The 17138-nt window shown below is 39.1% G+C and overlaps 1 protein-coding gene across 2 annotated transcripts in view; it reads right to left on the bottom strand.

The window, feature by feature from the left end:
• SCAPER (S-phase cyclin A associated protein in the ER) overlaps positions 1-17138 on the bottom strand; it is a 134119-nt gene that overhangs the window by 62813 nt on the left and 54168 nt on the right. For both annotated transcript variants that reach the window (XM_054077493.1, XM_054077494.1), the window contains exons 21-23: positions 14872-15008; positions 10629-10694; positions 2197-2323 (exon numbers count right to left, since the gene is read on the bottom strand). In XM_054077493.1, coding sequence (XP_053933468.1) covers positions 2197-2323; positions 10629-10694; positions 14872-15008 — 330 coding nt within the window. The remainder of the gene's footprint in view (positions 1-2196; positions 2324-10628; positions 10695-14871; positions 15009-17138) is intronic.

Raw genomic sequence — 17138 nt, 5'->3', positions numbered from 1 at the left:
CCACCCTTTAATAATGCTGTTTTAGCACAGTCAGGGAATTTCTAATGCACTGAATAACCCTTCCTTCTGTGGAGAAACTTCATGGTGTTTATTTTTCTTATTTACTGTTACCAAGAGCAGCTCAGCATTTTATTTCATGGTTTGTAAAACAAATCTTTATTTCCCTGGTGAGAGTGTATAAATACACTTTTCAGTCAGTATAACCTACTAACAAAAGAAAAATCCACTTTCAGTATGACTGAAGAGAGGGGGTTTTGGATCAATCTTATTTTGTAGTACTTTCGCATGACTTCTGAGCCTGAAGAATTTCTAGTAAGTGGCAGGGATCTATTGTAGTGAACTCTGTCCTCCCTCAGGGCAATTCTTTATTCAACCCAGGCCATTAGCAAGGGTAAATCAATGTTATCAGCTCACACACACTGACAGCTTGTGTGGTTCCCACTCCCTCATTCCTCCCCCCCATTATGGTATATTTTTATGCTCTCCAGGGAAATTCAATTAACAGTGTCAGTCTCCTCCTCTCAGCCGATGACTGACATCATCAAGACTCTTTTCACCGCCCACTGACATGTAAGCTGTGTCTGCTGATGTCTTGACTCTCAAGTTAACAAGAGAATTACTATCCACTTCTATAAATGACTATGTCTGATCTGTGCCGTAAACACAGAGACAGCTATTGAAATCAATCTTTCTCGACCTTATTGATTGGGACACTCAGATATAACAACGCTGCTTCAGTGGTAATGTTTTGGGGGAAAATCCCAATCAACAACAAAATAATGCCTGCCTATTAATGCTATCAAATTTATCTTTGACTTCCTCACAGCAGATTCGACGAGCGGTAAAATGTTACAAACAAGTCCAGATTACCACTGAGCTGCGATTCACCTCTCATTTACAGAAATCTCAGAACACATCTACCAACGAGAGGCTGGACACAACACTTCCCAATGACTATTTCAAATAATTATTTAGATAACTTTCAAACAGATACATCTTTCTTTAGTCTTCATGCAACAACATGATTTTGATATTTTGAAATAAATAATTATTGAAAAATTCATATTAACACAAACACTGCAACATTTGAAGATGTCACCTCTTAAAAAATGCTCCTGAACGCACTCAGCAGCTCAAAGTAACAAACAGAGCACACGGCAGAACCCTACGCACCCCAGGCACCCATTAGTATTTAACAGTATGTGCTATTAGCAATTGTGTTCCACGTTGACTGAGCTATGAAATGCACCAGGCAGAGCTCCAATCTTCACAGACACCAACTCTCAACCACAATGATGCAACTTCTCCTCAGATTTCATTAGTTTCCTCTCAGAATTAATTTTCATGATTTCTTGATTAGAGGTTTGAAAGAGAAGTATTTTCTAATGGTCAGAGAGAGAACAGAACATAATGCTCCAGCTGAACACTCAAAGTGGTCCTAATGGACCAAAAAAATGCATTACAAGACATAAAGCACTGTGGCAGCAGACTGACCATGATGAAACAGGAAAAAAAATGCAAATGCTATGCTGTCAATTAGAAAAAAACAACACTTATCATAAACCAAAACACGCTGTACAAATACAGCACTTCAAAAAATTCACACCACCAATGTCCCTCAGACCAGCAACGTCCCATTACACATCGTACCTTCATCCAACATCAAAGGCTTTTGAATTGGCCTCCAGTTCAGCCTGAACAGGCTTTGTTGTACTCTGGGAAAACTCAACAGATCTGTGCTTGTTCAATACTCAGCCGTTCCACCACACTATGGTGGCTGCAACAGCAAAGCTGGCTCCGATCCTTTCCTCTGTTCTCTGCTAATTGGTTTGGTCCCTTATTGTAAAAGCTGTTTGTTGGCATGCACTATGGACTGATGACTGAAATGGCCCAGGCAGAAAGAAAAGCCAAATGAAAACACAGTGGAAGTAGAGCTTGCCGTTGTCCAGATGATCCAGCATCAGTCAAGCGTGTTCTCAGCACTTCTTCAAATCTTCCTATACAAAATCTGATGTCTAAATAACAGCATCCACTGATGCAACCACCACAGAAAAATGTAATTAATAGCAGACACTGCTCGTTACGCAGAGGTCATGTATTCATTAATACTTATTTAAAACATTCTCAAATCCAAACGGATGGTATATGAGGGCAACACAGTTTATAGGTTAATCGTAAGTTACACAGTCACAATACCTCTTTTTCCAGAATACGAGAGATCTCTCCTAAAGTCCTGTCCAGAGCACAAAACTTGTTGTTCCCCACCGAACAGCTATCCTGCATTTGGAGGTGCTTCGAAAGGTCTTTTGCTAATCGCTGTAACCTTCAAAATCAAGCAGAAAACAAAGAGCAGTTAAAGCAAAACCTCTCCTGATCATGTAAACTTTCCATCTTTGCGACAAAACTCTGCTAACTGAATTTCAGCAGAGCAATCAGGAAAATCTGTGTAAAAGTATCGTTATCACCTACACTGAACAGCATCTCACATATGCAATATAGCGAGAAGATACAGTCAACTTAGTGCATCTATGACATTTCACTATCTGCTTTCCAAGGGAAGTGGCACAGAAATAGTGTGAACAGTACTGTCATAAAGGTGCTTCTTCATTAACTACATGTTTGTTTCTGTGCTTTTCAACAATTTCCCTATTCTCCCTCAAGTTTATCCTGATAGTTTTTGTCATCTTCATTTTCAACATGGTTTCATCCCCTTTTTCTTCCATCATTCAGTCCTTTCCACCCACTTGGCTGAGCAGTTTGCTCCTGAGATGAGTAAGAGAAACAGCACAGCAGACTCCTTGGCTAATTTCTTATAGGCATCATAAAAGCAATGGCTTTTTAGGTTTATCTGAATAAGTGAAAAGTAGTAACTTTGCAGACTACCTCAGAAAGGGCATTTTATTAATGAGGGTCAGTAATGAAGCCAAAATGCAGAAGTGAGAGAAATGCAGACACAGATGGGTTAGGGTTCATTCCAGTTTTATACATCTACACCTGGGCTATTCACCCACGCCCTCCTGCTAGGCAGCGCGGAGAAATACGCAGTTCCAAGGCATCATTCATCCCACCTTAAGGTCTAAAATAAAACAATCAAAGCACAGTCAATGTATTATCCTCTGCCCTGAGTGTAAAGTCAGTAACTGCCTGAGATGCAGCCTTCTACATTTGTTGATGCCACAATGCAGATGATACAAATGCTAAACACAGTCCCTTAACTGGAGACTGAGAGAAGCAGGGAAGAAGTACCATTCCATACTCGCCATCATTTGTCAACCACTGCCTGAATATCTGCGACTAGGCAGCTCTTAACGACAGGCTCAGCGTTTGGCAGACCCTTGGTTTGATCTGTTGAGCATTCTGTCCTGGTAATTGAGCAGATGAGTGGGAGAACTACTGTTGTGTCTAGAAGCAAACATAGCTTTATAGGAAAGAAAAGAGAGCGGAAGGGTAGCAATGCTTATCATCGAATGGGAGATCATCAGTGTAAAAAGGACCAGAAAGCATCTACAAAGTGACCACAGAGTAATGGCAATGAGAAGATTACATTAACTAGTATCTGAGGGGTGAGAAAGGAGACACAACGGCTGGGGAATGTACCACAACAGTCAGGTATATCAAAGCATTAATTTGGGTCGAAATAGTTTCCACTTCACCAGTAGGCAACACTGTTCTGTACCTTTCCTTTGAAAGAATCAAGAGCTTTGTTAAAAACTTGGAAGACTGTGAAAATATATGTTTATTTTCAGAGTACAAAAAAAGACGATTTGTAGAATTCTGAGTCTTGGACTCCTTATCATCTGGTCAGCTGAATCCACTAATGTTCAGCCAGAGTTTTCGTATGACAAGAAAAATACAGGGAGATTATGTCCTGATGAGATTTTCTGCACTGCTATTTCCTCTATGGAAAATGAGGTTGAAGGAAACCTCTGTCCAACTCCGTAAGCCACGAGCTAAAATGGGAAAGAGAATTAGAAGCCAACACACGAATACCTGCTGGACTTGGACAGTAAATGAGATGAGCACTGACTCTGCTGAGCGTAAGGCGTGGGCTGCAGCACCAACGAGAAGTCCAGCTGCAGTCCCAGAAGATGATCCAGAGGCAGAATATTGCAGGTACCCCACAGAATGTGACCCAGAATGCTACTGTCTTGGCAAGATCCTCGCACATTAAGCAAAAACAAGGACTTTCTCTCTTAAAAACATCTACCTGAATGCCATGATTAAAGCACATAACCACCCCTCCCCATACTGTAACTTCCTCTGACAGAAGACAGCAAGATGGGTTTCCATTTGCTTCACTTAACGTCAGAGGAATGGAATTCAATCAGGATTAACCACAAAGGCTAAAGAAAGGGTCTTTCTTAATCTACATCAGCACACAAAATGTGTATGGTTCACCAAACCACTACCCACATGGACTCAAATAGAAAACAACCACATTGCATCATTACTGCTGCTGACAAATTCCCTTTCTTTCTCTTCAGCCCATAAAGAAGCTTCGTAAGTTAAACGTCACGTTTGCTTTCCATCCTCAGTTAAAAAAGAAAACAATACTGAACAGCATGTTAACTCTCAAGGAAAAGCTTCCAGCTCTCCATTTCTTCTAAAAGTCATTCTGGACAATTTTACCCAAATCCAAATTTTCTAAGTGTGTTTTCAGCACTGCATGATAAGAAACACGAAGAATAAATTTTCAGCTCTGCCACATTAAAGAATTACCTCTCACATCCTTATATCCTACTGTATGCTGGAAGTCTGCCAAGGAAGGGTAATGTATGCTATGGGATCACATGGGAAGAGAAGGGAAATAAACCCACCCTCCTTCCACCAAGGGAACCTCGGGGAAATTATTTTAATTTAATATCCTTTATACTGACTTCTTGGCAGTGTCAGGGAAATAAAAATAATTTTAGGACTGTTCTAAAAGACTAGAAATCTAAGCACGATGACTTGCGCTTGGATATGGAACTTACCATTGCTACAAATGGATTTGGAAAGAGAGAACTCTTTGTACATCTTGTACTCCTTGTATACCCCTCATGCACCGTAGATTAACAGAGCATGGTATCAACCACGTGGAAATACTGTTGTGTCCAACTTCAAACACTTCAAGACAATTATTTAAGCTTCCTTCTATCCCTCAATTTGCATTCCTCCAATGCTTACTACCCCACATAGGGAATGATAAATAACTGAATATTTACTGGGCTAAGTAAAAGGGAAATTTAAAGTTAATGTCTTTTTATCTAAAGTTATTTATATCTCACTAATTAAAATTTTAGTATTGCCCACAAACAGATAATTCAGAAGAAATATCATAAAGGAAATAAGGCACTGATGGGTCCTTGAATATTACTATAACGTAAACTGTAATAAATGGCATGTTCAGCAAATAGAAATACATTACCTGATCTTTTTGCACTGCAAATGGGAAAATGAGAGTTAATCATACTAAAAGATTATCTAGAAAATATATAAACAAAATTAAAATGAAGTATTGTACGAATTAAGGGTTTCTTTTCAGCACAGGCTAAATACTTTTAGCAAGCTTATTAAATATATTAAGCTAAAGGAAAAATATCTCTGCTAATATTATAGGCCACATTTCATCTCTAGAAAGGAAGCCTCGACATAGTAACATCAGTGTGTTTCAGCACTTCCACGTCTAAATCTGTGATTTCTTGGCTGTACTCTGAACATATACAAGGAAGGATTAGTGTGACAGGCTGAGCACTGGATTCTGTGCAGTTCCTGTACGGAAGGAGTGGTCACTCCTCCCGTCCATTCCTGCCGAGGGTGGCCAGACGCCAGCCGGACACACGGCTCCAATTCTTCCTGATGCAGCCTGTGCTTGGAGAGAACTGGGAGAGTCCCTGGCAGCTCCTTCCTGGCCTGAAGCAGGGAGTTGCACTGCATCCTCGGAACGCAGCGCTCAGCTCCTGCACTACGCTGCGCTGCCTGCAGCACAATTAACAGAGGTGATGGCACTCACGCACACTCTGATCGCTCTACTGCACGATGGAAAACACCAGGCTACATCCTGACACAGCCCCAAACACTGCTAGACACGAAACTTCTCAGTCTGCAGCTTCACATCACCTTGTTTAGCTCTTGAAATGGAAGCAATCTCAGAAATGATGATGAATTCCTATAGAGATTATTTTCTGAATGTATTTATCTGAATTCCTGTAAGAGGGCTCTAGCCAGTCCCTGCCCACCCAATCTAACACAAGTCGTTATCTTTTTAAAGTTTAATTAAATGTTATTTTATTTACATTTTGGTTCTTCTACAGTTCACAAAGCTGTCTGGAAACTAGATTCTGCACAAATAGTTGCAGCTTCAGGGATTATCCGGTTTCTTTCCAGTAATCAGTAGTTTGGTGTAGTATCTTATAAACCGGCCTAACCGGACGCTAGGCTGCCACACCAAGAAAGCCTACAAGTTAAGCTTCTCTCATGAATGCACTGATACACCATAAGGGAAATAAGCAAGAACTGTATTATTAAAGGCATTTAGCTCTGGGCCTCTGCAAGAACAAACTTCACACCATGTTCACATCTTCTCTCCAGCAGGAGATAAGATTTGTAGGAAATAAATTTTCATTTCCTAACTTTCCTCTTTTTTGTGCTGCAGTCCTTTTTCAGGATAACAGTGGTCCCCATTCCCATACTAATGAACTGCCCCTTTAGGTAGTTTAAAAAAAAGGGTAAGGTAAAAAAAAACCACATGAAAAACCCGATTCCTTCCTGCATGAGGAGAGACCAGCTGAAGTACTAGATTATGGGGTTACATTTTTTCCCTGCAATCCTGCTAACTCCCTTCAGGCAAATGACAATCTGTCATTACCTTCCTTTCCCTGATTGTATTAAAGGATGACAATCACACTTTGCTACCATCAGATTGCTTTAACAGTGAAATACATGGCCTTTGGATTAGAAGATACTAAGTAGACGGAAATAATACTCTAACTTCCCTTTTAAAAACCTGCTCTGATGGACACCTAAGAACGCTGCAACTACAGTCCCATCACGGACACACCTTTGACAGGCGAGCTGAACAGACTGGGCACTAAATAATTACGTTCAGATCAGCTCCTCGAGAATACCAATTAATACTACCAATCCATCATAAGCCCACCAGCATTTATAAAATGAGCTAAGTGCCAGCAGTGACCAACCAGTTAATGCGCGGTGGAGAGAGGCCAGGGAGCAACAGACTGGCTGCTCCCAGGTGAGAATAGCCATAGCCCTTTACCTCCAAAGTCCCTCTTGCCACATAAATAGTCCAGAGAGCAACACCAATACCAAATAAGGCAGCACCTAGAATTATTTCCCCCCTCACAAATTTTTTAATAGATACTAAAAAGAACAGAATATCTGTTACCAACTCCTGTTGCTACAAAGAACAACTCGGAGCCTTTCACAATCCCACTGCGGAAGCAGCTTCCTGAAAATGAAAAAGGCATACGTGCTACGTCTATCAAAGCAGGCTAAGCCCTGTCTGTTTATTGATATTAGTGTATTACCAAAGTAAAGCTTAGAAAGCACTTGGATCAGTGCTTCCTTACTGAAAATGTTTTATAAATCTGCAAACCATAAGCTAAAAAGAACAACTGAGGCAATCTATCAGCTGCAGCAGGAAACCAGGGCTCTCATATTAAGGTGGCTTAATCTTAAAGGTGATCTAAAAAGGCTTTTTACCTGCCAAAGACTAATTCTGGGGTCTGTCTTTCTTCTGTAACAACTGACTAAACTAAAGAACTAAAATCAGATAAGAAATTGCATTCCATAAATGGTTTTAGTTGTTTGAAGAGACACAATCAATTTGGGAGGAGAGGAGGGAGCAAAGAACTGTGGCGTAGGCAAGGAAGCATACGAGAAAGTTACATAGAATGATTTCATTTTAAAATGCATTTGCTTCTGCTGAGCAAACAAATAAATCTACCAACTGTGTCACGTTTTAAATGGAATTTTAAAAAACGTTTCCATTTTTAATATCCACAGCCTGTTAAGTTAAAAAGTATTTTGTGCTCATTAGCATACATCCACTCCAATCGGAACACCTCAAACCTTCCTTTGGAATAAACAAAAGCATTGGCATTTGTTTGGACACCAAGAACACACGTAGCACTCCCAGTTTTTATGCACTCATTCTGCGATGTGACCTCTCTCAATAACTCTGCAGATCTCCTCGGAGCCTGTGTCAGATAGCGGTTAAGGCTCCTCGTATTGGCAGGAGTTTGCTCTCTCTTGGCCAGGTACAGTAGCAGTTAATATTAGCTCACAGTACAGTACGCTGTGTTCTGGCTAAAAAGGCAGTAGTCTAATTAATTTTCATAGCTTCTCAATGTAATCATGTTTCAGTGAGGATCTACCACCGTTTGTGTCTTTCAGATGATACTTCTTCCTGCTGTTCATGGTTAAGTAGGTTCCTGTACTTTGGTCTGTTAAAAAGGTATTTTCCTATATTAAGAATAAGTTCATCCATGTAAACAGATATGGTCTGGGCTGAAACTCCCTACTCATGAAATTTCTTGTCCTCCCATCCTTTCCTTTAAAGAGAAAGATAAAACTACCCTGCCCTATCCTTCAGCAATTTTTTTTTAATGCACTGTGTAAACAAACTTTAATAGAAATAAACTGGACTTTTGGTTGACTCACAGAGAGTTTTCTATTCCTTCTTAAAAGGTCAGTTCACACATGAGCTCCTATTGCTCCTCCCTTGACATCAAAGCAGCCTGCAAACATTTGCACCCTGATGGTTCATAAGATGTTGTGTAATTTTGGAAATAACAAGAACTCTGATATCTGAAACTACGTTTGACAAATGTAGACATAAGCATCTGCCTGATCACTAGACTTCTACAGACAATTGCTAAAGAACTTTCCCAGAAGATCTGTGACGAAAGTGAGCTACCCAGTGGTCATCTTGCTAGTCCACAGCTAAAGGATACAGCCCTAACAGAGGCAATACAGGAGGAGAATAAGAAAGCAGATGGAACAGAAGATTCTGCCTGGAAGCATGCTGTCATTTCATTAAATAAAGAGAAATTAAAACGGTAAATTCAGGATCGGTCAAGAGATTACAAAACTAAAACCAATTCTGAGTTTCTGCAGTTGAGACACAACTGACTAAATCACAACACTAATGATCAGAAGTCGGACAGACACTGAAGGGGAGGCACTACAGCTTATCAGTATTTTCAGAGTCACTCAAACACCCCATCTCTCACCTCTGACAACTAGACCCTGTTTTTTTTTATTTTCTAGTAGCAAAGGAAAGCAAAACACACAAGCTACAAATCTAAAAGTCTTAATTTGCCATGAAACTACTCTTGAAAATTGAAGTGCTGATTATTAGGAAACGAAGCCAACAGCAGAGCCTTCTTCCCCAGTGTGTTTATGCAGGTGTGCCATCTGGCGGAGATGTTTCATTTTCTTATGTCAAATCTCAGTGATGGATTTTCATTATTTTAAAATATATCCTGAGATTCAGCAGCTGGTTTCCAAACTACTGAAAAGACTGTATGAAAAAGAAGGCACGCAGGCTAGTTATATATCCAACCAAGGAAGCCTAACAACAAGGATCTGAACATCTTAACCAACGGTAACTGATAAAAAATGCTACCTTCAAGTGTATCAGCAATTTAGGAGTCACAGAAGCAACCACAAAACATACTGGATCTGGTATAGGTTATTACCTCAGTGTGAAGACAAATATCCCCAGCCAGGAAAGGAGCAGTAATTTCAGGATAAAGGTATCTGTCTCTGTCATCCCGAATACCTTTGCATCACTGTCACTGAACATTGTCACCTCACTTGTCACCCTTTTTTTCCAAGTCACTTGTGACTACTTTGAACACCACTGGACTGCAGAACTCTCCTGGTAACCTCTCTGTTCCACACAGATTGATCACACACTCCACTTCTTTTCACTTTTTTAACTGATTTCCATGTATGCTACAGCTATAGCGTTTCTGTTAGAAGCTTTAGTGAGAAACCTTGTCAAACGCTTTTTTGAAGTCCAGATATTCTACGTCCTTTGCCCGTCAGTTTCAGGAGAATCAGAAGGGAAAAGCTGAGCAATTTTCAGTTTCAAACTAAGGAGGAGGAATTTGTCAGTGATAATAGGTCTTGTTTTAATCCTACCATTCACTGTTTTCAGCTGTGCCTTGTGCTAGGCAATAAAAAGCTCTATTCTTTAAAAAACTCAATGCCAGATTAAGACAGCTGTGCACTGGAATATCTGTGCTTTCACCATATGAACCTTTGTTTCTGGTCAAATGGAGGCCAATCATAAGATTTCTAGTCCCAGCACTCCAGCGCTGAATTTTCACCAGCAGTCTTGAAGCTGGAATAAAGCTGGAATCTTCTCGCTTCCTGGTAAGGAATGGATGAGCATATGTTCTCTTTACTATTGCAGCTTTCATGGTTTAAGACAGACAGTGCCTTCAGAAAAAAATGTATTTATAAAGGTCTGACCTTTTGTATTAGAAACTGATCTGTAATTCAAGATCCAGTGGGAACCTTACCACAGCTGCTCCACTGGAAATTTCAGAAGCGCTTCTGCTACAGACAGGGGGAAAAAAAAAAGTACATGTCTAGGATATGTAAAGTTAAATGCTTACTTGGCTTTAAATGGGGAATCAGAGACGGCATTTTTTGCTTCCATTAAACTCTCATATTCCTTTGCCCTGGAGGAGAAAATACGCATTATTACTGACTATTGTCTAAAGTGCATCGCATGCAATACCAGCGAGATAATTCTAACCTTTGTTTTTTCCTATTTCATAGTAACGCATAGCATTTCTGTCAATTCTGCCCTACCATAATCCATCCTGACGTGTAACTACTGGCCGTTAACAATTCACGTATAACAGTACTACTTTAGAACAACATCAGTACCCAAATGGTATATTTAAATTGATTTTCCAAATGGCAAAAATGGTACAAGTAATACATAAAATAATCTCTGTAATTTATCGCTTATTATAAAATTACCACATTCAGTTAATGACAATATTAGCAAGTTAGACATGTAGTGCAGCTCAGAAGATCATTATATCACAGAGATTACAATTAATACACAAATAATTTGTTATATTTACAGGCTGTGCAGTATTTCTCATGTAACCAATGACTGCGTTGTAACATAATGAACCTTGTTAGGCATACAGCATAGAGTAAATACCTCCAGGAATGACTGTTTTACTGCTGGAAATAGAAACACAAACCTCCTTAGTCCCTAAGTGCTATTTACACTGGCCTTATGCCAAAAAGTAGGAAGAGGTAGACAAGCTGTTTTTTCCACTGCTTGTTTTGACTCCGGCCAGCCTGTGCCAGCAGGTGAAAACCATCACCAGCTTACGGACCCAAACAGGATGCGATGCGCAAGGGCAATCCCGAACGGTTTATAACAACGTACACACACAAAGCAAAACTAATCCAGATACTACAGTGACGCAGAACAATTCAGTTCTCCGAGATAGAGCCCTGCAATGAAGAAACATTCATCAGACAGTAAACGCATTTAGCTGTTAAAAACATTTGATCTGTTAAAATTCCTCTTTCGATTTTTGTTCTGGAATGAAGATTTCACAGATGCAACAGTGATCTCTTGGGACTTCAGGGAGATCTGCTGTTCAAGCCTCTTGAGGTTGTGCGCTCAGATGAACAAGCGACATCACCATTTGTGGCTCTAAAAATGCTTCAAAACCACCCTGCACTCCCACTTGAAGGAAACTTCCCGGGCAGGCTGGGCTGAATCTGTGATCAGGTACATGACCTGCCTCTATCAGGGCACGCAAGATAAGCCCCAGAGCAAACTGCCAAGAAGCCCTCCAGTTGCCTCAGGGCAACTCTCCCCCATTAAAAACATGTTTCCTATTATTTTCCAAGGTATTCTGACTATTAACTGCCATCACCTGGCATTCTTGCCAACTTTACAAACGTCCAATTGCTTTTTTCAAATCTAAAGACTTTGGCAATGGCTTCCAACGGGAAACGTGCTTCATTGCCACGCTGCAAAAATGATTTAGTAAAGGTTTAATTCCTATTATTTCTCTCAGATACATATACTGCACATTTCTTTTACTACTTCTTTTCACTCAAGTGGATCAAGTTTTTCAAAACTACTGAAATTTCCCCTTGGCTTCCTTAACCTCTGCAACTTACACTACACGCAAATATTGTTGCACTACCACTAGCTCTGATTTGTGGATCATTAATAAAGCTATTAATCACGACTGAATTTAGTATTAAACATGAAGGTGAGATTCCTTTATTAACCTTTTGCCTTCTTCCCTGCCTCTTAGCCAGAAACAACACATCTCAGTTTTGAGTTTTGCACAGACAAGTCAGTCAAACATGAATAATCACCCACAATATCTGTTACTAAACGAGCAGGACTGGAGCACTTTACATCCATCGCAAAGTGCATCACCACTGTATACTCTTCCTAGGTGGAAACTACATCTCTACCACTCGAAGTCAGCCTTCAACAAACCTTCCTTTGCCATGCAGGTACCACAGTATTCGTCTGATAGCAACTCGTACCTGTTAACCTGAGATAATTTACCTCGCTATATATCAGACGTTACTACAGCACCAGTTTAATGGCTTAGAGGTTATAAACATTATTAATAAGACTAACAAAACTTCTCAACGTATCTAATAACCCATTGATCACAATTTGTCCCCTCATTCACCTCTGCCCTCTATTGCTTTGATACTGTAACAGTGATTTAAAATCTAGAAACTCAGGAGAGCAACAGGAACCTATTTGAATGCCATTACTTCTTTTTTTTCCAAGCTCAAAACATTGCAGCTTCCTAGAAACTGAAATGAATGTATGATTTCAAGCCTTGAGATATAGGGGGATTGTTATCTTTCTAGAATCGCAAATATGTACTAAAACATGGTTTGTAGACAATCTGCTAACACCTGTGCAACTATGTGAATTATCAACATCAAATGCTCTTCACCTTCAAACCATCCTCAATAAATTATTAAATACTTTAACCATATATTTCACCTGAGTTTTTAGCTGACTTTGAGCAGCAGTAAGCTCCCAGCCATCTGGTGGTACTGCTCTCCAGATTGTTGGGCAGAAACATCACAGACATTACCTAAATTATTTAATTTAGTAATTCCTATTGTAATTCGGAGGTTATTGCTTTAATTGCTTTAGCCACATAACTTAAGACGATCCTCCATTTTCTGAACCTGGAAAACCTACCCACCTTACCAGTAATAGGCTTCCATGCAGGAACATCCAGGCAGTGGTTGTCACTACCGTGCCCATGACCATTACTCAAGCATCAGTTACCGTAACCGTAGAAGACTGGCAAGACTTGCATGGCTATAATTAATTTCCCAAATGGATTCTTTTGTCCTCACCAATTTTTTTGTTTGAAATTGCACAGAACAACCTTTGCTTCACATTGCTACTGGGTATTTTTATTCGTAAGTCTTCTGTGTTACCATCAGAAAACTCATGGTCAGATCTACAGTTTCACTCACATCTATCTTCGAGGACAGTAATCCCATTGAAACGTTGAGTCACCCTTTAAATCTAAAAACAAGCTTAACAGCTTAACGAACATGGATTTCATGTCTCGACAATGTAACTCCTCCGAGATTTCCAAACTTTCATTGTATTTTTCCATAGTACCGCACCTTTATGCCTCCTTTATGACTGTTTTACTTAGAATTTGTGATGATGTGTGTGCTGACTCACCCAGCAGACTGGCACATCAGAATTCAAAATATTCTCAAAAAGTTTTTGAGCTCCCAGTGCCAATAACAAACTATTAATATTTTTTGAGCTTATTTTCCTAGGTCTGACAAATCTTTGACTAAACTCAACAGAAGCAGCTCTTGGAAACAGTAACTGCCTTAAATCAACAGGTAATGTGAATAACTCTGCACCTTGAGCAATCAGAAACATGGAAGAATAAGTTGTCCAGTTTCAACAGTGTTTTCTAACGTGGTATTAGATTTGCTCACTCAAAGAGGAAAACAATCAGAAAGAGTAATACATAGGAAAAGTATTGTGGTTTTGAAGATTATTATTAGCACATTATGAGTTAATTAATATCTCATTTTTACTGTAGCTCTAAAAATCCATTCAGGTGTTTTTGTTTTGTTTGTAACCCTTCTTGCTTAAAAACAAGGCAGAGAAAATATGTAACAATGATTGTAACCTTCTCAGAAGTATTTTTAAAGATAAATGCAAAAACACGGCACAATATTCTCTCAACCATTAACCTCAGCTGGGGCCTGTTCAGCTATAAAGACTGACACTGCCAGCTCCTGATATAATCACGTCCTGCATATCATACTAATGTCACTTTTTAGACTAATAACAAATTGCAGCTCTGACAACTCACTTTCCATTTTAAGATATTTTTAACTTTCTTTTTGTTGTGACAGGCAACAAAAAATGATTAAATTTAGTCATGGGATTTGACACTACAGCAGGCTGACTTCTATTTGTTGATTACTATTGATTTTCTTTGATACTTCATTTAAAAATCAATAGCTAGAAAGAAAAATAGGCATGGTTTACACAAATTTAAACATGCTATTGTATGCTAGAAGAGGCTACAGTTTTGGCAGGGTGCTGGCATCCAATTATGAGAAAAGCTCTTAACAGGTGAAACCAAGGGCTCCAGATCGATATTCAGTTTTCTTTCTCAATCAGAGAAAGTGGTCATAAATTAGGCTCATCAGTGTTATTTTCAAGACACTCCCAAAGCAAATAATTTTAAATTTTTTTTTGCAGCCTTCCACTGCACTCGCAATAAAGGACAAAAGGTAAAGTTTAAAACAAAACTTTGAGAAAAGAAATTAAAAAGAAATTTGTACTACCTGGAGTTCATCCGTGCCTTTAGCTTTTTGGCTTTCTTTTTAGTTTTTTGTCTCTCCTCTCCATCTTTTAATGGTTCCACGGGAACAGAACTCTCAATCACAATGTCCACAATGTACTTCTTTAATGACAGGTGCTCCTGCAAAAAACATGGAAATTATGTTTAACCTTACAGCATGTAATGGAGATTTCAGATCATCTTCCCAGGAAATAACAGGGCTAAATATTTAACAAAGGTTACAAAAACAAAAGAAAATTTTAATATATACATTGGGAAAGAGATTATTTCACATTGGAGAGAAGACATCAGGGGTATTTTGTACTAAGAGAGAAGTGGAAGAGAATAAATATTGTCCCTTATTCTCAAGAAATCATTACCTAACAGGTAGGAACCCAAGCTGACATCCTCTTCCTTCTCCAAGCTATCTTCTACAGCTACACGAAACCAGCACCCTGCCCTACTGATGTAATTCATGACTCTGAATGAACTTATTCCTTCATGGATTATAGTTTTCACTCTTCACGAAAAACTGAACTTCTCTTAACTTTTGTTAATATACATTGAAAGCATTCACTAATTACAACATCCCCATTTATTGCTGGGACTGTTACTTTGCTTCTTGCATTATTAAACATGCTAAGTATTACCATTTATAAAGTACTGGTAAAAATCTTCGTTGCCAACAGAAGAAATGGTTGAATTATAAAATGGTACAGTTTTTACATAATGGAATATGAGAAAAGTGAATGTAATTACACTGTGTGATCAGAAATAAACGCTACCAAAACGTCTTGTTTCCTTCCGTGAAAGTAGAACTACCCCAATGGAGTTCAAGGTCTGCGTTTAAAATAAATGTTTATAATTTTGAGATGAATAACGAACAAGGCATTTGCCCAAAACCTGTTCTTAATTTCGACAAGACTTATGCTATCCACCAATGGGCATGTAAGCTCTTGAAACTCCTGCCATGACCAGCAGACTATCCAAAACCAACATATGCAAATACTGCCCCTCAAAACCTCAATACTACACAAACAACACCCCCAAAACCCAACAGCCGCTAAACTGCTGAATACCTTCTTTTTCCTTAGTTCTCTCAAGTAAGAAATTTACTCAAAGCACTTATGCAGCAAGTTAGATTTCAACAACTAAGAAGGATTTTACCTGATTGCCCCTTCTAAACCTGTTTTGCTATTTAAGTGTGCGTTACCAAACCTGAGCTCTGCTGAACTATCCATGTCCTTCAGATCCTGCCTTGTCAATGCAAGAAATTGAGAAAAATTTAATCAACACAACTTTAAAAGTGACCCAGAAACCACTACAATGGCCACAAGTAGTTGACTTTGAAAAATAGTGAACGCATTTTGAAGTACAGGTCACCACTGCTTATTACAATAATTTACCCTTGAAAATGATTAGTGCCACAATCTGATGTGGGTATTCCCTCCTTTTTTGGCAAGTATTCTTAAAATTAAAATTAAATGGTGAAGTGTTAAAAACTTTATAAACAATATTTTCCAAAAAAACAACCTTTCACTGATTCAGGAAAATATTACGCCTGGTCGAAACAGAATAAATCTCTGTGAAATCTCCTGGAAAAAGACCATTTAGGTTCTGTAAAGCTTTGCTGCGTGGTATAACCTAGTGATATATATTTGGTCAAAATAATAAGTGAAATTTCCATTTTAAGTTCTATGAATGTATAGAACTTACTCCATTGGTTTTCACACCTACCAAAACTGTTCACTGCAGTTTCAGTTTCTACACCAGCAATGTCGATTCAGTCGCACAATTTCTCCAAAGATTTGTTTTAAAGACAGTAATTTTGCTGCTTTTGTCCTAACACGACACTTTTTATCTCAGAATTTAAACAGAACCAGCTGTGATGTTGCATATCAGATTTCTGCACCATTTTTCATCCTTGATAACTCAGCCTCCGAGTTGCACAGCTGAGATCAACTGTGTCACAAAATAAGGTATCAGCTTGCGTGAAACCAGCAGAACTTGTGCCACCAGGAGCGGTCAGTCTGCACTATGTTGTGATGCCCAGCTGCACAGTACGGAAACAAGAACTGAATGCTGAGATATTTCTTCATGACCATCTGTATAAAATCTTGTGTGGTGACAGCTCTGTGATGCGTTGGAGTAGAAGTACTCCTGCTGTTTCTCTCCAGTGTTATTTACAGGCATTCCCCAGAAGCAAAGGCTGTTGTTAAAATTCACAATGTCTGATGTACCTCCTTCTCAGAGGAAGACTGTCTCTGGCTG

The sequence above is a fragment of the Cuculus canorus genome, chromosome 12 (assembly GCF_017976375.1).
Source record: "Cuculus canorus isolate bCucCan1 chromosome 12, bCucCan1.pri, whole genome shotgun sequence".
Lineage (NCBI taxonomy): Eukaryota > Metazoa > Chordata > Aves > Cuculiformes > Cuculidae > Cuculus > Cuculus canorus.
The sequence above is the reverse complement of the archived record's forward strand: the minus strand, read 5'-3'. Positions and strand labels throughout refer to the sequence as shown.